General features: G+C 41.2%; 1 protein-coding gene across 1 annotated transcript; it reads left to right on the top strand.

Annotated features, from left to right (window-relative positions):
- Positions 1–1,829: 1,829 nt before the first annotated feature.
- LOC139568214 (pancreatic secretory granule membrane major glycoprotein GP2-like) lies at positions 1,830–21,314 on the top strand. The gene is made up of 10 exons (XM_071389961.1): positions 1,830–2,064; positions 2,416–2,525; positions 8,302–8,943; positions 9,245–9,433; positions 9,822–10,027; positions 17,279–17,430; positions 18,967–19,212; positions 19,432–19,591; positions 20,607–20,682; positions 20,832–21,314. The coding sequence occupies exons 2-10, from the start codon at positions 2,459–2,461 to the stop codon at positions 20,849–20,851; spliced, it is 1,758 nt and encodes a 585-aa protein (XP_071246062.1). The 5' UTR covers positions 1,830–2,064; positions 2,416–2,458; the 3' UTR covers positions 20,852–21,314.
- Positions 21,315–21,952: the final 638 nt, after the last annotated feature.

The following is a 21,952-nucleotide window of genomic DNA, read 5'->3' on the forward strand; positions in this document are numbered from 1 at the left end:
ATATTTCCTGTTGCTGCACGATTATTTTCCTGCTGTGAGAAACTGGTCAAATTAAGATACAACACCTGTAAACAGAGGTTCTGATAGAATTGAATCTTGTTCCTGTCTTTTATTTTCTTTATTATTTTCTACTTAATGTTTCACACTTAACTTGACTAAACAGCAGGACCTAAATCATTGAGGGGCTGCTTCCTTCTTCATCAATTAGGCTTCATGACATGACCATATTTGGTTTTAGGCTTGTTGCTAAGGTGTTGAGTATGGTATTTACTAAGGTTTTCTAATTGATTGATCAGGCTTAATGTTATTTGTACTCCCTTATAAGGGTGCAGCCAAGTATGTGCCAACTTCATACTCATGGATTCACAGGGACTTTAAACATGAAATACATATCTCTCAAATGGTTCAAGCTTGTACAACTGACTGAACACTAAAACAAAATAACAAAACTTGCTGTATCGTCTATAAGCCATAGAGATCAGGATAATGCCTGTGGAACACTATGGCTCTGTTTCAAATGGCACCCTATTCCCTATTTAGTGCACTACTTTTGACCATCTTAGTGAACAAAAGTAGTGCACTATACAGGGAATAGGGTGCCATTTGAGTCTGTGTTTAGATGAGTGGGAACAGTTCACCTTTCCCTCAGTGTGAATAGTTGATATAATGTCATCATGGTGACAACTGGCTATTGTTGGTCATCTGGAGCAAAGAGAAAAGGGTTTGGAATAAGACAAAGGGATCGGGTCAGATCTTTTCCTGTTATTAATCCGCTGATTCAGCGTGACTAATTGGAGATGTATTACGTGAGCGCAACACAGTTGAAACAGGCATATCTATAGTACAAACAGAAGACAAAAAACTGAACGATAACGGGAACAATGTCAAGAACACTTAGCGGAGGCTTATCTGTCAGCACGGCACAGTTGAAACAGGCATATCTATATCACAAACAGAAGACAAAAAACTGAACGATAACTATTAAAGAACAAGAACACGCCACAGTTGAAACAGGCATATCTATAATACAAACAGAAGACAAAAAAACAGATTGAACAAAATGTGACAATAGTTTATCAAGCTAGGGTGTATCTGAAAGCATGGCACGGTCGAAACAAGCATATATATAGCACATACAAACCACAAAAAACAGATTGAAAAACTGCACAGTTGTAACAGGCGTATCTATAGCGCAAAGAGAAGACAAAAAAATGATTGAAAAGGGTGGAAATGACATTAAAACAAGGGTGTTGGCCTATCCAAGAGCACCAGCAACCCATGACTCATTGTCTGTATAACAGAGCTGAGAGGTTAGAGGTCAGCCAAATGTTAAGTGGTTCTCTGGGTTATTGTGAGGTATTATTTACCTGATAAATCATACGGTGTTGACCTAATGCCTCCCAGCCACCAGCCACCATACACCTGTCGCTTAATTAGTTTGAAAACATCCAATGTGTCTGACACCACCCAACAGAGCATATAGACTTTACCTTAATCACACCACAGGTTTAATGGTTATGCATTCCTTACATTTCAACGTTGATACAGATGTAGGATCGTAATTTGAGCCAGTTTGCTACAGAAGGAAAATAATCCCGCAGCAACAGAAAATGTGAAATATTATGTGGATTATAATTAATGGACATTTTTGTAGGGGTCATACATTTTTCGTAAAAGAAAATCAAGTCTGACATTTCTAAGTGGAAATTACAAACTTTAGAAGCCTTCTTAAAACTCAAATACACAGTTCAGCAACAAAAGAGTGATCAAATGAAGATTCTACTGTAGTTGGGATCTATACTTGTGATTCAACCAGACCCATTGTTAGCCTGAAATCCAGTCAGGTTGGGCTGACGTTTCACTCCTTTACTCAGGGTCATTGCCAAACAGTTTATCATGACAAGGAGTGTCAAGGAGTGGTATGAGAGCTAAACATACTGGGACCCAGGCTAAGGTATTGTCCCTGGGAATATTGCACAATGTGTCCCGTTTCCCCCACTCCCCGATAACCAGGGTATAAATGCTGAGCTTACAGGTGTGTCCAGCAGTCAGCATCAAGATTTGGTAAGTCAGTACTCCTCTCAGATCACTATTCATACTGTATGGTGAAACAAAGTTATTTTTGGTTTGGTGAAATTAATATATCTGAACTGACTAAGTTTGAAATGTTATATTACCCTCCAGAGGATGTGTGTGTCCATGCTTAATATCTATAATTGTATTTGATGTTTTGTAACGTGGTTTACTGCAGTCTTGTGACAGAAAATATAATATTTTTTTATCACAATAGGATGACCTGTATAGATACAGTCAATTTAAATCAATTCAAACTTGAATTTAAAAGTGACTGACTATCCAGTAGATGTAAATTGTGGATAAAGTGTGGATGAATATAATAAGTGTATTTTCCTTCAGGTTGTGTTCCCCGTTTCTGCCCCTGTAGAAGTAACTAGTGTTGATGAGGATGATCCTGGTAGCTCTGCTGGTGCCTCTACTGGTTCTGTCCAGCGCTGGACATACCTCAGGTACACACAAATATACTATATATTTAATACATCAACAGCTGGACATACCTCAGGTACACACAATTATACTATATATTTAATACATCAACAGCTGGATATACCTCAGGTACACACAATTATACTATATATTTAATACATCAACAGCTGGACATACCTCAGGTACACACAAATATACTATACAGTACATTCGGAAAGTATTCAGACCCCTTGACTTTTACAACATTTTGTTATGTTACAGCCTCATTCTAAAATGGATTAAATACATTTTTCCTCATCAATCTACACACAATACCCCATAATGACAAAGCGAAAATAGGTTTTGTGAATTTAAATAAAAACATAAATAACTTATTTACATAGGTATTCAGACCCTTTGCTATGAGACTCGAAATTGAGCTCAGGTGCATCCTCTTTCCATTGATCATCCTTGAGATGTTTCTACAACTTGATTGGAGTCCACCTGTGGTAAATTACATTCATTGGACATGATTTGGAAATTGGACATGATTTCCATTCTTATATGGAAGAAGTTTGGAACCACCAAGACTCTTCCTAGAGCTGGCCGCCTGGCCAAACTGAGCAATCGGGGGAGAAGGGCCTTGGTCAGGGAGGTGACTCTGACAGAGCTCCAGAAGGACAACCATCTCTGTACCACTCCACCAATCAGGCCATTAAGGTAGAGTGGCCAGACAGAAGCCACTCCTCAGTAAAAGGAACATGACAGCCCGCTTGGACTTAGCCAAAAGGCACCTAAAGGACTCTCAGACCATGAGAAACAATATTCTCTGGTCTGATGAAACCAGGATTCAACTATTTGGCCTGAATGCCAAGCGTCATGTCTGGAGAAAACCTGGCACCAAACCCTACGGTGAAGCATGGTGGTTGCAGCATCATGCTGTGGTGAGGTTTTCAGCGGCAGGGACTGAGAGACTAGTCAGGATTGAGGGAAAGATGACTGGAGCAAAGTATAGAGAGATCCTTGATGAAAACCTGCTTCAGAGCGCTCAGGACATCAGACTGGCGCAAAGGTTAGCCTTCCAACAGGACAGCGACCCTAAGCACACAGCCAAGACAACGCAGGAGTGGCTTCGGGACAAGTCTCTGAATGTCCTTGAGGGTAAAAAACGGTTTAATCAATTTTAGAATAAGGCTGTAAAGTAACAACATGTGCTAAGGACAAGGGGTCTGAATACTTTCCAAATGCACTGTATATTTAATACATTCAATGATTTATGTATATTACATAATGAATACAATATTTGATATATGATATAAACTATATAGCATTTGTTCATTTGATTTTCGTATTGAGTGTCTTATTTTAGTTCTGCCATATCTAACTCTGACCAAAATATATTTGGTTTGAGTTGACAGTGTAGGGATACATGTATTGTGTATTAAGTATTTTTATACAGTATAATATTGTATAACCCACCACACAATTGACTTTCTCTGCTCTTTAGTCTCAGAACCTAGAAATGGAAGCATCAAAACAATTCAGGTGTATCATGATAACTCAACCTAGAAATGGAGGCATCAAAACAATTCAGGTGTATCATGATAACTCAACCTAGAAATGGAGGCATCAAAACAATTCAGGTGTATCATGATAACTCAACCTAGAAATGGAGGCATCAAAACAATTCAGGTGTATCATGATAACTCAACCTAGAAATGGAGGCATCAAAACAATTCAGGTGTATCATGATAACTCAACCTAGAAATGGAGGCATCAAAACAATTCAGGTTTATCATGATAACTCAACCTAGAAATGGAGGCATCAAAACAATTCAGGTTTATCATGATAACTCAACCTAGAAATGGAGGCATCAAAACAATTCAGGTTTATCATGATAACTCAACCTAGAAATGGAGGCATCAAAACAATTCAGGTTTATCATGATAACTCAACCTAGAAATGGAGGCATCAAAACAATTCAGGTTTATCATGATAACTCAACCTAGAAATGGAGGCATCAAAACAATTCAGGTGTATCATGATAACTCAACCTAGAAATGGAGGCATCAAAACAATGCAGGTGTATCATGATAACTCAACCTAGAAATGGAGGCATCAAAACAATGCAGGTGTATCATGATAACTCAACCTAGAAATGGAGGCATCAAAACAATGCAGGTGTATCATGATAACTCAACCTAGAAATGGAGGGATCAAAACAATTCAGGTGTATCATGATAACTCAACCTAGAAATGGAGGCATCAAAACAATTCAGGTGTATCATGATAACTCAACCTAGAAATGGAGGCATCAAAACAATTCAGGTGTATCATGATAACTCAACCTAGAAATGGAGGCATCAAAACAATGCAGGTGTATCATGATAACTCAACCTAGAAATGGAGGCATCAAAACCATTCAGGTGTATCATGATAACTCAACCTAGAAATGGAGGCATCAAAACAATGCAGGTGTATCATGATAACTCAACCTAGAAATGGAGGCATCAAAACAATGCAGGTGTATCATGATAACTCAACCTAGAAATGGAGGCATCAAAACAATTCAGGTGTATCATGATAACTCAACCTAGAAATGGAGGCATCAAAACAATTCAGGTGTATCATGATAACTCAACCTAGAAATGGAGGCATCAAAACAATTCAGGTGTATCATGATAACTCAACCTAGAAATGGAGGCATCAAAACAATTCAGGTTTATCATGATAACTCAACCTAGAAATGGAGGCATCAAAACAATTCAGGTTTATCATGATAACTCAACCTAGAAATGGAGGCATCAAAACATTTCAGGTTTATCATGATAACTCAACCTAGAAATGGAGGCATCAAAACAATTCAGGTTTATCATGATAACTCAACCTAGAAATGGAGGCATCAAAACAATTCAGGTGTATCATGATAACTCAACCTAGAAATGGAGGCATCAAAACAATGCAGGTGTATCATGATAACTCAACCTAGAAATGGAGGCATCAAAACAATGCAGGTGTATCATGATAACTCAACCTAGAAATGGAGGCATCAAAACAATGCAGGTGTATCATGATAACTCAACCTAGAAATGGAGGCATCAAAACAATTCAGGTGTATCATGATAACTCAACCTAGAAATGGAGGCATCAAAACAATTCAGGTTTATCATGATAACTCAACCTAGAAATGGAGGCATCAAAACAATTCAGGTGTATCATGATAACTCAACCTAGAAATGGAGGCATCAAAACAATTCAGGTGTATCATGATAACTCAACCTAGAAATGGAGGCATCAAAACAATTCAGGTGTATCATGATAACTCAACCTAGAAATGGAGGCATCAAAACAATTCAGGTTTATCATGATAACTCAACCTAGAAATGGAGGCATCAAAACAATTCAGGTTTATCATGATAACTCAACCTAGAAATGGAGGCATCAAAACATTTCAGGTTTATCATGATAACTCAACCTAGAAATGGAGGCATCAAAACAATTCAGGTTTATCATGATAACTCAACCTAGAAATGGAGGCATCAAAACAATTCAGGTGTATCATGATAACTCAACCTAGAAATGGAGGCATCAAAACAATGCAGGTGTATCATGATAACTCAACCTAGAAATGGAGGCATCAAAACAATGCAGGTGTATCATGATAACTCAACCTAGAAATGGAGGCATCAAAACAATGCAGGTGTATCATGATAACTCAACCTAGAAATGGAGGCATCAAAACAATTCAGGTGTATCATGATAACTCAACCTAGAAATGGAGGCATCAAAACAATTCAGGTTTATCATGATAACTCAACCTAGAAATGGAGGCATCAAAACAATTCAGGTGTATCATGATAACTCAACCTAGAAATGGAGGCATCAAAACAATGCAGGTGTATCATGATAACTCAACCTAGAAATGGAGGCATCAAAACAATGCAGGTGTATCATGATAACTCAACCTAGAAATGGAGGCATCAAAACAATACAGGTGTATCATGATAACTCAACCTAGAAATGGAGGCATCAAAACAATGCAGGTGTATCATGATAACTCAACCTAGAAATGGAGGCATCAAAACAATACAGGTGTATCATGATAACTCAACCTAGAAATGGAGGCATCAAAACCATACAGGTGTATCATGATAACTCAACCTAGAAATGGAGGCATCAAAACAATTCAGGTTTATCATGATAACTCAACCTAGAAATGGAGGCATCAAAACAATTCAGGTGTATCATGATAACTCAACCTAGAAATGGAGGCATCAAAACAATACAGGTGTATCATGATAACTCAACCTAGAAATGGAGGCATCAAAACCATACAGGTGTATCATGATAACTCAACCTAGAAATGGAGGCATCAAAACCATTCAGGTGTATCATGATAACTCAACCTAGAAATGGAGGCATCAAAACAATGCAGGTGTATCATGATAACTAAACCTAGAAATGGAGGCATCAAAACAATGCAGGTGTATCATGATAACTCAACCTAGAAATGGAGGCATCAAAACAATTCAGGTGTATCATGATAACTCAACCTAGAAATGGAGGCATCAAAACAATGCAGGTGTATCATGATAACTCAACCTAGAAATGGAGGCATCAAAACAATGCAGGTGTATCATGATAACTCAACCTAGAAATGGAGGCATCAAAACCATTCAGGTTTATCATGATAACTCAACCTAGAAATGGAGGCATCAAAACAATGCAGGTGTATCATGATAACTCAACCTAGAAATGGAGGCATCAAAACAATGCAGGTGTATCATGATAACTCAACCTAGAAATGGAGGCATCAAAACAATGCAGGTGTATCATGATAACTCAACCTAGAAATGGAGGCATCAAAACAATTCAGGTGTATCATGATAACTCAACCTAGAAATGGAGGCATCAAAACAATACAGGTGTATCATGATAACTCAACCTAGAAATGGAGGCATCAAAACAATGCAGGTGTATCATGATAACTCAACCTAGAAATGGAGGCATCAAAACAATACAGGTGTATCATGATAACTCAACCTAGAAATGGAGGCATCAAAACCATACAGGTGTATCATGATAACTCAACCTAGAAATGGAGGCATCAAAACAATTCAGGTTTATCATGATAACTCAACCTAGAAATGGAGGCATCAAAACAATGCAGGTGTATCATGATAACTCAACCTAGAAATGGAGGCATCAAAACAATACAGGTGTATCATGATAACTCAACCTAGAAATGGAGGCATCAAAACCATACAGGTGTATCATGATAACTCAACCTAGAAATGGAGGCATCAAAACAATACAGGTGTATCATGATAACTCAACCTAGAAATGGAGGCATCAAAACAATGCAGGTGTATCATGATAACTCAACCTAGAAATGGAGGCATCAAAACAATGCAGGTGTATCATGATAACTCAACCTAGAAATGGAGGCATCAAAACAATGCAGGTTTATCATGATAACTCAACCTAGAAATGGAGGCATCAAAACAATGCAGGTGTATCATGATAACTCAACCTAGAAATGGAGGCATCAAAACAATGCAGGTGTATCATGATAACTCAACCTAGAAATGGAGGCATCAAAACAATGCAGGTGTATCATGATAACTCAACCTAGAAATGGAGGCATCAAAACAATGCAGGTGTATCATGATAACTCAACCTAGAAATGGAGGCATCAAAACAATGCAGGTGTATCATGATAACTCAACCTAGAAATGGAGGCATCAAAACAATGCAGGTGTATCATGATAACTCAACCTAGAAAGACAAAGAACCCATATATTCCCATATTCCCACAGGTACGATTGTCACCAGCTGCGAGGCGTGTCACGAACAAGCCGTCTGCCGCACCTCGCCCATGGCAGGTGACATCACATGCACCTGTAAGAAGGGCTTCTCCGGCGATGGCCTCATCTGCTTACCTGGCCACACCGCCGCCGACGACCACCACCACGCCCCTCGCCGTGTCCGCCGCTCCAACACAAACCTCGCCCATGTCCGGTTCAGCTGCGGCTTCAACGAGTGCGCTGATGGGGAGGACTGCATCACGGTCGACGGCATCCAGCAGTGCGCCAACCCTTGCAAGATCTACACGGTCCTGAACGACGCCTGGCGTTCCACCAACAACGTCGTGGGCAACAAGCACTGCGACCGCAACGTCCACTGGGACGGCTATTACCGCATGTTCATCGGCAACCAGAGCGTGTCCATGCCGGACAAGTGTGTGGATTCGTTCAAGTGCGGCACCCAGGCTCCTTTGTGGCTGGCGTTTCCTCCCCCCCAGCAGGTGGATGAAATTGTCCAGAGTGCAGTCTGCGCCAGCTTCAATGAGGACTGCTGCTGGGTGCAGTCTCAGCCCATCCACGTCAAGGCATGCCCTGGGAACTACTTTGTGTACAAGTTCGTCATGCCTCCCGGGTGCTACTTCGCCTATTGTGCATGTAAGGTTTCGCCCCCTGCTTTGCCAAGTTCTGTGTGGGACTTGTTGTTGTTCTGCCTTTTGAATTGAAGTTATTGTATTTACTTCTTTAACTGTTTACTGCTTAGTCATTCACCAGCTAGTTATATACACCATGATGTTCTTCTTATGGCCCTAGACATCAACAGTACTCAGCATATTCATCCATTCATTCATATGGGTGTATTGTATGATTCTGGTAATACCAGCATACTAGTTCTTTCAAAACATGAGTGACGAATGTTCCCTCATAACTGTGTCTCCTGTTTAACTCCTTGTTCCAGATGTGTCAGCTCTCACCACAACACCAAAACCAGTCACAACTACAGAAATACATGTAGAGAACAATCGCACCACAACAACAACACAGTCACAGGTTGCCACGACTACGCCAAAAGCAATGTGTGGTACCTGCAGAGAGGGGGAGACCTGTGTGAGCAATGATGGGGTCACTTGGCGGTGTGAGAGGCCAGGTGAGTTCTCAGAAAACACCTGTTTGAGGGACCTATGTACACTCTTAGAAAAAAAGGTGCTATCTAGAACCTAAAATGGTTCTTCAGGTGTCCCCAAAAGAGAACCCTGTGAAGAACCCTTTTTTGGTGCCCGCTATAACCCTTTTGGTTCCAGGTAGAACCCTATTGGGTTCCAAGTAGAACCCCTTCCTGGAACCAAAAAAGGTTCTACCTGGAACCAAAAAGGGTTATCCTATGGGGACATTCGAAGAACCCTTTTGGAACCTTTTTTTTCTAAGAGTGTATATGAGAATTTGTAATTCCTACTTTTCATTTTGGGTTCTTGAATAACTTCTTTCATTTTGTCTTTCTTTTCTCATACCTCTGTCGCTCTCTTTCTCTCTTACAGAACAGCCTGTTTTGCTGCACCCAGCGGTAGTGTGTGGGCGGAGCCTGGTACAGGTGGGTCTCAACAGGACTAACCTGGAGGCCGCTGGTCTGGATGCCACCACCGCTAACCTGGCCGACCCCCGGTGTAACGCTCACGAAGAGCGTGGCGGCCTGGTATGGTACCAGGTGGAGCGCACGGAGGGCACCTGCGGAAACACTCTGGAGGTGAGAACAGACCCCGACCCGTTCACCCCGTTCCTCACCAAAACCTTCAACAGAGAACACTTCCTGTGAGACATTAGCCTGGATACCAGTCTCTTTAGCTAATATTTCACTCATTGCCAATCCTTGTCATTGCCAAAGACACACGCCTTCAAATATGTACATTCCATTTATTGCATGTTTATCACCAGCCAATGTGATCACGTCACACCAGAGAAGCTCTCGCCATTCAAACTTCCCCGCCAGTTCATTGTGAGCGCTGTAGCCTGAAGCCTATTTTATATCCAGTAAGAAAGAGCGAGGTACTTTTTTCCTCTAATATATATATATATATATTATTTTTTTAATTGCTAAAACTAAGTGACAGAACTACTGTAGTTTGTACTTCTGGGACATGCTTGGGCTCCTGGTTGAGCGGAATACAGAGAGGTTGGAAGAGAGAGAGGTCAGCGGAGTTGCATATGATTTGCACAAGAATGGAACAGTGAATACAGAGAGGTTAGAAGAGAGAGAGGTCAGCGGAGATGCATATGATTTGCACAAGAATGGAACAGTGAATACAGAGAGGTTGGAAGAGAGAGAGGTCAGCGGAGTTGCATATGATTTGCACAAGAATGGAACAGTGAATACAGAGAGGATGGAAGAGAGAGAGGTCAGCGGAGTTGCATATGATTTGCACAAGAATGGAACAGTGAATACAGAGAGGTTGGAAGAGAGAGAGGTCAGCGGAGTTGCATATGATTTGCACAAGAATGGAACAGTGAATACAGATACTTTATTTTTATGTTGTATTTTAACACGGAAGACATTTTGAGGTCTAGGTCTCTTTTTCAAATGCTGTGTAACACAACATAAAAATACATACATATACACCACCGTTCAGAAGTTTGGAGTCACTTAGAAATGTCCTCGTTTTTTAAAGAAATGCATTAAAATAACATCAAACTGATCAGAAATACAGCGCAGACATTGTTAATGTTGTAAATTACTATTAAAGTTGGAAACGGCAGATTTGGAATGGAATGTCTACATAGGCGTACAGAGGCCCATTATCAGCAACCATCACTCCTGTGTGACAATGGCATGTTGTGTTAGCTAATCCAAGTTTATAATTTTAAAAGGCTAATTGATCATTAGAAAACCCTTTTGCAATTATGTTAGCACAGCTGAAAACTGTTGTTCTGATTAAAGAAGAAATAAAACTGGCCTTCTTTAGACTAGTTGAGTATCTGGAGCATCAGCATTTGTGGGTTCGATTACAGAAACAAATAACTTTCTTCTGAAACTCGGCAGTCTATTCTTGTTCTGAGAAATGAAGGCTATTCCTTGCAAGAATTTGCCAAGAAACTGGAGATTTCGTACAACGCTGTGTACTAGTCCCTTCGAAGGACAGCGCAAACGGGCTCTAACCAGAATAGAAAGAGGGGTGGGAGGCCCCAGTGCACAACTGAGCAAGAGGACAAGTATATTAGTCAAGTCCTAAACTGGCAGCTTCATTAAATAGTACCCGCAAAACACCAGTCTCAACGTCAACAGTGAAGAGGCGTCTTCGGGATGCTGGCCTTCTAGGCATAGTTGCGAAGAAAAAGCCATATCTCAGACTGGCCAATAAAAAGAAAAGATTAAGATGGACAAATAATGATGGGCAAATAATATAACAAATAATTATAAACATATAAACAAATAAACATTATTTTAACTATTTTATTTTATTTTATAACTATTTTTTATTTTTTATTTTTATTTTAATTATTTCATTATGCTATAATGAAGCCTAGGTCTATTTTCTGATGGACTACTGCTAAGATACGTTTTTAGGAAAGGAGAAATTTCATTTGAGGGTGTCTGAGGTGCGGTGATGGATTTGATTGATGTTTCGTTATAGGATGTACAGTGCCTTCAGAAAGTATTCATACCCCTTGACATTCCACATTTTGTTGTGTTACAGCATGAATTCAACATAGATTAAAAAAAAAAAAATCGCACACATCTACACACAATACTCCATAATAACAAAGTAAAAACATGTTTTTAGACATTTTTGCTAATGTATTGAAAATGAAATACAGAAAAAACGAATTTACATGGGTATTTACACCGCTGAGTCAATAATATGTAGAAGCACCTTTGGCAGCATATACAGCTGTAAATCCATATTGGGCCAGTAACCGAAAGGTTGCTGGATCGAATCCCCGAGCTGACAAGGTAAAAATCTGTCATTCTGCCCCTGAACAAGGCAGTTAACCCACTGTTCCCTGGTAGGCCGTCATTGTAAATAAGAATTTGTTCTTAACTGACTTACCTAGTTAAATAAAGGTCAAATAAAAATAAAATAAAAACATATTTTAGAGCTTTCCACACCTGGATTGTGCAACATTTTCCCATTATTCTTTTTAACATCCTTCAACTCTGTCAAACTGGTTGTTGATCATTGCTAGAAAACAATTTTAAGGTCTTGCCATAGATTTTTGAATTGATTTAATTCAAAACTGTAACTAAGCCACTCAGGAACATTCACTTTCTTCTTGGTAAGCAACTCCAGCATAGATTTGGCCTGGTGTTTTAGGTTATTGTCCTGCTGAAAGGTGATATCATCTCCAGGTGTCTGGTGGAAAGTAGATTTAACCAGGTTTTCCTCTAGGAATTTGCATGTGCTTAGGTCCATTCCTTTTCATCCTGAAAAATTCCCTAGTCCTTACCGATTACAAGCATACCCATAACATGATGCAGCCACCACTATTCTTGAAAATATAGAAATTGGTACTCAGTAATGTGTTGTATTGGCCTTGCCCCAAACATAACAGTTTCTATTCAGGACAAAAAGTTAATTGTGTTGCAATATTTTTCTGTAGTATTACTTAAGCGACTTGTTGCAATTAGGATGCATGTTTTGGAATATTTTTATACTGTACAGGCTTCCTTCTTTTCACTCATTTAGATTAGTATTGTGGAGTAACTACAGTATGTAGAAAGTTGTTGAGTCATCCTCAGTTCTCTCCTATCACAGCCATTAAACTCTGTAAATCTTTTAAAGTCACCATTGGCCTCATAGTGAAATCCCTGAGCGGTTTCCTTCCTCTCCGGCAACTGAGTTAGGAAGGAAGCCTGTATCTTTGTAGTGACTGGGTGTATTGATACACCATCCAAAGTGTAATTAATAACTTCACCATGCTCAAAGGGATATTCAATGTTGGCTTTTTGAAATGCTTACCCATCTTCCAATAGGTGCCCTTCCTAGCGAGGCATTGGAAAACCTCCCTGGTCTTTGTGGTTGAATATGTGCTTGAAATTCACTGCTTGACTGGGGGACCATACAGATAATTGTATGTGTGGGATGCCTTCTATCAGTAAGTCATTCAAAAATCATGTTAAACACTATTATCGCACACAGTGAGTCCATGCAACTTATTATGTGACTTGTTAGGCACATTTTTACTCCTTAAGTTTATTTAGGCTTGCCGTACAAAGGGGTTGAATACATATTGACTCAAGACATTTCAGCTGTTCATTTTTAAATAGTTAGTAAAAATTTAGAATTATGCCACTTTGGCATTATGGGGTAATGAGGTCCAGTGACAAAACATCTCAATTGAATCCTTTTTAAATTCAGGTGCAACACCAACAACAACAACACCAACAACAACAACACCAACAACAACAACACCAACAACAACAAAAAGGAAAGCGTTGTGAATACTTTCTGAACGCTGTATGTGTGAGTCCGCTAATTCTCTACGTCTATTCAGAAAGTTTCCTAAAGTAGAATTTATGTAGTAATGCAAAACACTGACTGACTGATATTATCTGAAAGGACAAAACGTAAAGGCTTCATAATTCATAAAGTTCATGTTAACTGACTGATGATCTCTGGCGCTGACAGAGATGTTCGCCTCGCTTCAGGTCCTTAGGAAACTATGCAATAATTCGTTTTTTTAATGTATTATTTTTTACATTGTTAGCCAGGAAAATCTCAAGTGTTATTACATACAGCCGGGAAGAACTACTGGATATAAAAGCGACGTCAACTTACCTACAGTACGACCAGGAATACGACTTTCCCGGAGCGGATCCTTTGTTCGGACCTCTACCCTGGACATGGGATCTTATCCCAGAGGCCGACCCAAAACAACGCGGTCGCCACAGGAGAGGCAGACAGAGCGGCCTACTGGTCAGACTTAGAAGGCAAGCACACCATCCACAGCTTCCGAGCATACTACTCGCCAATGTCCAATCTCTAGACAACAAGGTGGATGAAATTAGGGCACGAGTTACCTTCCAGAGAGACATCAGAGATTGTAACATTCTCTGTTTCACGGAAAAATGGCTCACACGGGATACGTTATCAGAGTCATTACAGCCACCCGGTTCCTTAACGCATCGCGCTGACAGAAACAAACATCTCTCTGGTAAGAAGAAGTGCGGGGGTGTATACTTTATGATTAACGACTCATGGTGTAATCATAACAACATACCGGAGCATACTCTTCACCTGACCTAGAATTGTCGACCGCATTATCGACCATGAAAACTCTCTTCGATTATAGTCACAGCCGTGTAAATCCCCCCCAAGCAGATACCTCGACTGCCCTGGAAGAACTTCACTGGACGCTATGTCAACGGGAAACCATATATTCTAAGGCAGCATTTATTGTGGCTGAGGATTTTAACAAAGCTAATCTGAAAACAAGGCTCCCCTTATCAGCATATCAAATGCACGACACGAGCTGGTAGCATTCTGGATCACTGCTACTGTAACTTCCGCAATGCATACAAAGCCCTCGCCCGCCCTCCCTTCGGCAAATCTGACCATGACTCCATTTTGTTGCTCCCAGCCTATAGACAGAAACTAAAACAGGAAACGCCTGTGCTCAGGTCTATCCAAAGCTGGTCCGACCAATCGGATTCCACGCTTCAAGACTGCTTCGATCGCGTGGACTGGGATATGTTCTGGGTAGCCTCAGATGACAACATTGACGTATACGCAGCCTGTGGGCCAATGTGAGTAAAACATTTAAACGTGTTAACCCTAGCAAGGCTGCCGGACCAGACGGCATCCCTAGCCGCGTCCTCAGAGCATGCGCAGACCAGCTGGCTGGTGTGTTTATGAACATACTCAATCAATCCCAGTCTGCTGTTTGCACATGCTTCAAGAGGGCCACCATTGTTCCTGTTCCCAAGAAAGGTAAGGTAACTGAGCTAAATGACTATCGCCCCGTAGCACTAATAATACACTTCTGTCATCAAGAAGTGCTTTGAGAGACTAGTCAAGGATCATATCACATCCACCCTACCTGATACCCACTCCAATTTGCTTATTGCTCCAATAGGTCCACAGACGACACAATCGCCATCACACTGCCCTGTCCAATCTGGACAAGAGGAATATATTTGTAAGAATGCTGTTCATTGACTACAGCTCAGCATTTAACTCCGCCCTGTGCAACTGGGTCCTGGACTTTCTGACGGGCCGCCTCCAGGTGGTGAGGGTAGGGATCAACACCTCCACTTCGCTGATTCTCTACAATGGGGCCCCACAAGGGTGCGTTCTCAGCCCTCTCCTGTACTCCCTGTTCACCCATGACTGCATGGCCATGCACACCTCCAACTCAATCATCAAGTTTACAGACGACACTACAGTGGTAGGCTTGATTACCAACAACGATGAGACGGCCTACAGGGAGGAGGTGAGGGCCCTCGGAGTGTGGTGTCAGGAAAATAACCTCTCACTCAACGTCAACAAAACAAAGGAGATGATCGTGGACTTCAGGAAACAGCAGAGGGAGCAGCCCCCTATCCACTTTGACGGGACAGTAGTGGAGGTGGAAAGCTTCAAGTTCCTTGGCGTACACATCACAGACAAACTGAAATGGTCCACCCACACAGACAGCGTGGTGAAGAAGGCACAACAGCGCCTCTTCAACCTCAGGAGGCTGAAGAAACACTCACAAACTTTTACAGATGCACCATCAAGAGCAGCCTGTCACACTGTATCACAAATGACCTGCCCCCCAGGACACCTACAGCACCCAATGTCACAGGAAGGCCAAAAAGATCATCAACGACAACAACCACCTGAGCCACTGCATATTCATCTCGCTATCTTTCAGAAGGCGAGGTCAGTACAGGTGCATCAAAGCTGGGACCAAGAGAATGCAAACAGCTTCTATCTCAAGGCCATGTGTCACGTTGTGTATGTAGGTGGCAGGGAAGTCAGGCGCAGGAGAATCAAACTTGGTATAAATTGAGTATTTTAATATCTTAAAACACAAACTCCAAAACCAAAGTCCATAATAAAATAAATGTGGGTACAAGAACCCGTCGCACACCAATCCATGAAACACGAACAACAATAAACAATCTCTGACAAGGACATGAGGGGAAACAGAGGGTTAAATCCACAACATAAAAGGAATGGGATTTGAACCAGGTGTGTAAGAAGGCAAGACAAAACCAATGGAAAATGAAACATAGATCAATGATGGCTAGAATACCGGTGACGTCGACCGCCGAGCACCCCCCGAACAAGGAGAGGCAACGACTTCGGCAGAAGTCACCACTACACTTGCATTAACATCTGCTAACCATGTGTATATGACAAATACAATTTGATTTGATTTCATCTCATAGAACAAAATGTGTAAGATCTCCTAAGCCTAATTCAACCTCAGACCTTATTTTCAGCGTTTATTCCAAAACCGTAGTCTTTCCACATGAATTTGTTCCATAGGGATGGCTGAATGAACCGGAGGTAACTCATTGCCAGGTTTTAGGACTACATGCTTGGGAGCTCCACTGACTTGAATGGAGACGTCCCTTTCTATTCATTCTTATTTCTATGATTGACACTGCAGTCTCACAAGATCATTACAGCAGCAGGTCGTAACGGCATTGTTTGTTGTTGTTCATAAGGTTCTTATTCTATATTGTGCCAGATTCACCCCATGTTCCGTAACTTTGTCATGGAAATATTCATGTTTTTCCCAACTACCAATCAGCAACTGCGCCGTAAATACCACTGGACACTGAGCATTGAGATTGAGGAAAGCCAGTCTCTTTGGCAATGACAAGGAGTGGCAACAAATGGAATGCTAGATGAAGAGACCGGTACTCAGGCTAGAGAGACATGTTGCCATCAACAGAAAATGATGAACAGATGAACTGAAATACAATAGTCCAAGAATTGTATTATTCTGAGGACTGGGGAAAAGTCCTCTCCTGGCTTCTAATCTTCTTCCCTTTTCCCCCTTTCACCAGACAAACGGAACTGACGCCATCTTTTCCAACAGTTTATTCATCTACCACATTCACAACGTGTCCTTCAGCCGACCCGTGAGCGTGCCCTTCTCCTGTGCCTACCCTCTGGAATCAGAGACCAGCCTGGATGTGGCCATCAAACCCTACCTGTCGTAAGTGGAGACGTTACAGTAAACAATGTCAAACAACAGGGGCGCAACTTTCACTTGGGACGGGGGGGACATGTCCCCCTCCCCCACATTCTGAAATTGCATTTTTGTACCCCCCCCAGGTTTATCATTGGAATGTGATTCAATACAGGCAATGGTGTACTTTAGGACCATGCAGACGCCTCCGAGCAGTCGGGTAGGCTGTTTGGAGGGTTTATAAGACTGGATTTAAACATGATAATAATTATGTCCCCCCCACTTCTAAAACCAAAGTTACGCCCCTGTAACACAATGTAACACAATGTAACACAATGCAGGCGAACACATGTCGGACTGTCAGTATGCTGTTAATGTATAGACAGTTATTACTCTAAACCTGTGGTTCTTGATGATCCTTTAGATAACTAGATAAGAGTTTTGCATCTCCTCTGTCCACTCATCACAGTACTGGTTGTTCTGGTTGTTCTGGTTGTACTGGTTGTTCTGGTTGTACTGGTTGTTCTGGTTGTTCTGGTTGTTCTGGTTGTTCTGGTTGTACTGGTTGTTTTGGTTGTACTGGTTGTTCTGGTTGTACTGGTTGTACTGGTTGTTCTGGTTGTACTGGTTGTACTGGTTGTACTGGTTGTTCTGGTTGTTCTGGTTGTACTGGTTGTACTGGTTGTTCTGGTTGTTCTGGTTGTTCTGGTTGTTCTGGTTGTACTGGTTGTTTTGGTTGTACTGGTTGTTCTGGTTGTACTGGTTGTACTGGTTGTTCTGGTTGTTCTGGTTGTTCTGGTTGTTCTGGTTTTTCTGGTTGTTCTGGTTGTACTGGTTGTACTGGTTGTACTGGTTGTTCTGGTTGTTCTGGTTGTAATACTCAGCTGGCTGTGTAATAGTGTTAAAATTATAATAATAATAATAATGATAATAATCATAATAATAATCATAATTTCTTATCTTGCCTACCTAAAGTGACTTTGGGTGTCTTGAAAAGTGCTTCAAAAATAATGTGTATTTATTATTATAATTATTATAAATAATGATAATAACAAGTCATTTTATTTAGCCTGTAAAGTGCATTTCTCGCAACCAAGGCACTTTGTTTGTCCATCTCTGACTGCATCTCTTATTAACTGATGGGTTCTGACTCCTAAACTTGAAATATGGAGCACCATAGTCTGGTTTTTACACCAGAAGTTAATGGGTATCTGAAGGAGGAATGTATATGGTGGAGGCAATTAAGGTTGCAGTCACTGATAAGGGTGGAGAGATGTGGGTTAGTGAGGAATGGGGTCGAGGTCACATTAAGGGAGAAGGAACAGTTTATTGCCCGCTTCACTTAACTTCCTACCTAGCAATAAACATGTCATGTTTAGAGGGAAGGAGGATGCTCCACCCACATTGGGGTCTATATTTACTATCACTGGTGGAAACATGTCTTATGCTGCTGTAAGACCCAGTGAATAAACTTGGTTTGAGCTTTACTAAGCGTCCGTGAGTTTTTTACTCTGTTTATTTGTAATCTAACAAAACCAAATCTCCTATTTGCCCATTTGACAGAATGAAGGATGTCCAAGTCGGTAAGGGCTCCAAAGTGGGCTCCAAGATGACTCTGTACCACAGCGACAACTTCACAAAGGCTTACCCAGCGGGCGGAGTCACCTTGCCGGTGGGTTCCGTGCTGCACGTGGGTGTGTCCGTAGAGGAGTCCGAGACGGAGCGTTTCGTGGTCGTTCTGGAGGACTGCTATGCCACACAATTCCCCGACTCTAAAGACATCATGCGATACTACATCATTCAGAACAAGTATGTGTGTCTTGGTTTACACTCAAGGAACCTATGGAGGTTTTCCCAGACACAGATTATGTCTGGTCCTGGACTAACAACCTTTACATGGAGCTTCTCCATTGAGATGCTTTTTACTCCAGGACCAGGCTTATTCTGTGTCTGAGAAACCGAACCCTAATGTTTGTGTATTTTTTGTTGCGTTATCTAACCAAAACCCTGACCCTCCCTGTTTCTTAGATGTCCGACTGAATTCCGTCAGGTGAGGGTGGAGGAGAGCGGCTCGTCTCTCAGGGCTCGCTTCTCTGCTCTGCTGTTCCTGTACCAGGGGGACTACCGGGATGTCTTCCTACACTGCAGACTCAGCCTTTGTGACCAGAGGAGCTCCTCCTGCACTCCAGTGAGTCCTGCATCTTTCCCGCTGACTCAACTGCTCAGTCTATGGTCTCTCTCTGGTCTCACTCAGTCTATGGTCTCTCTCTGGTCTCACTCAGTCTATGGTCTCTCTCTGGTCTCACTCAGTCTGTGGTCTCTCTCTGGTCTCACTCAGTCTGTGGTCTCTCTCTGGTCTCACTCAGTCTGTGGTCTCTCTCTGGTCTCACTCAGTCTATGGTCTCTCTCTGGTCTCACTCAGTCTGTGGTCTCTCTCTCTGGTCTCACTCAGTTTGTGGTCTCTCTCTGGTCTCACTCAGTTTGTTGTCTCGCTCTGGTCTCACTCAGTCTGTGGTCTCTCTCTGGTGTCACTCAGTCTGTGGTCTCTCTCTGGTCTCTCTCAGTCTGTGGACTCTCTCTGGTCTCACTCAGTTTGTGGTCTCTCTCTGGTCTCACTCAGTTTGTTGTCTCGCTCTGGTCTCACTCAGTCTGTGGTCTCTCTCTGGTGTCACTCAGTCTGTGGTCTCTCTCTGGTCTCACTCATTTTGTGTGTAGTCTCTCCGACTCTCCTGAGGCTTTCTGGACTCGTATCCACAAAGCATCTCAGAGTAGGAGTGCTGATCTAGGATCAGGTCCCAATCTGTCAATATATTCTTATTCACTTGGGATGGGTGACCTAAACTGTGAAATTGATCCTAGATCAGCACTACTACTCTGAGAGGCTTCGTGGATACAGGCCCTGGTCTCTCTGTCTCAGTGTCTGGTCTCTCTGACTCCTTCTCATCTATCTGTCTCAGTGTGCCCCTGTTTCAGTGTCTGGTCTCTCTGTCTCAGTGTCCCCCTGTCTCAGTGTCTGGTCTCTCTGTCTCAGTGTCTCTCTGTCTCAGTGTCTGGTCTCTCTGACTCCTTCTCGTCTATCTGTTTCAGTGTCTGGTCTCTCTGGCTCTTCGTCTCTCTGTCTCAGTGTCTGGTCTCTCTGACTCCTTCTCGTCTCTCTGTTTCAGTATCTGGTTCCTCTGACTACTTCTCGTCTCTCTCCTCAGGTGTGCGCCAAAAGGAAATACCGCTCTGTCACCCCCTCTGTCCCCCTCGAACCCCTCACCATCGGACCAATCACCTGTGAGTACGACTTCATAAGTTATCAATCAAAACCAATAATTTAATAGATGTCAATCAAACAAATTATGTTGATGTCAGTGATGGACACTCAGGTAACTAAGTAACTAAGTAACTAAATAACTAACAGTGTATTTGTTTTCGACTTTCAGGGTCCCAAAATGAAGTATGAACTTCATGAATCCCTGTCATGATTCCTGTATCCTAAAAAAACAATGAATTCAGTTATCTAAATGATTTATGTGAAGTTCATAAACCTATCTCACCTATACATAATTTATGTCCTAAACCAAGCCATTTCATATTTAATATCTTACATACATCCAGTTATAAATAATGATCTTTTAAGGATATTCTTATATTTCTCGTATGGCTAGAATGACTAGTGAAATATTTCTATTTGAACCAACACAAATTCATTGTTGAACCTTTAACTAAGGCGTGAGGCCAGAAAGTGTATCTGCAGCTATAATATTATTTCATCCTATTGGTCTAAAATGCTTTGTTTGTGCAGTAATTTAATAGTGTTATTAAAGATGATAAATGTCTTATCAATGTATTAATGTACTGTGCATGTAGTGTACTATTACTCTTAAATGCTTTGTATGTGCAGTAATTTAATAGTGTTAATAAAATATAAATGATAAATATATGTATAAATGTATTAATGTATGAATAATGTACAGGGAATGTAGTGTACTATTGCTATAGCTTAGTTCTTTCTCTTTGGGATCAGTCAAGACAATGATGAACCAGTAGGTGTCAGTATTACCATAGAAACACTGGTAGAAGTCTGCATCATCACAATACAACAACAGCAGACTTAGAAAGAGGAAATTCCAATGAAATAAGTAATTAATTAATTAAAAGGAAAATCTCTTTTCCTCATTTTCATTATTGACAGCACATTGTCTATATGTGAAAACGGCACATTTCTACAAGTTGTAGAAACAAATATAATGTTAAAAAGTTCTACCTGATGACATCATCAGAAGTTACAACGTGTTAACAACATTGGCTGTGTTCCAAAATGTGCACTTGTGTTCTGCATTCTCCTGTTCTTTCACAGGAGATCTACCAAGAACACATGAGAGAGCATATTGTTTAGTATGGAAGAATGTAGATCGCTTAAAATCTGTTATATTTGAAATGCACTTCAACGTGACCTCTAACCTAAACAGGAAACTGCCTCATCACGCAGCCGGCGTTAACAAAGCTAGCATTGATGCTAGGTATCTTTGAGCAACTAGCGCCAGCAATTCAGTGAACATCG

Source organism: Salvelinus alpinus, chromosome 2, assembly GCF_045679555.1.
Source record: "Salvelinus alpinus chromosome 2, SLU_Salpinus.1, whole genome shotgun sequence".
Taxonomy (NCBI): domain Eukaryota; kingdom Metazoa; phylum Chordata; class Actinopteri; order Salmoniformes; family Salmonidae; genus Salvelinus; species Salvelinus alpinus.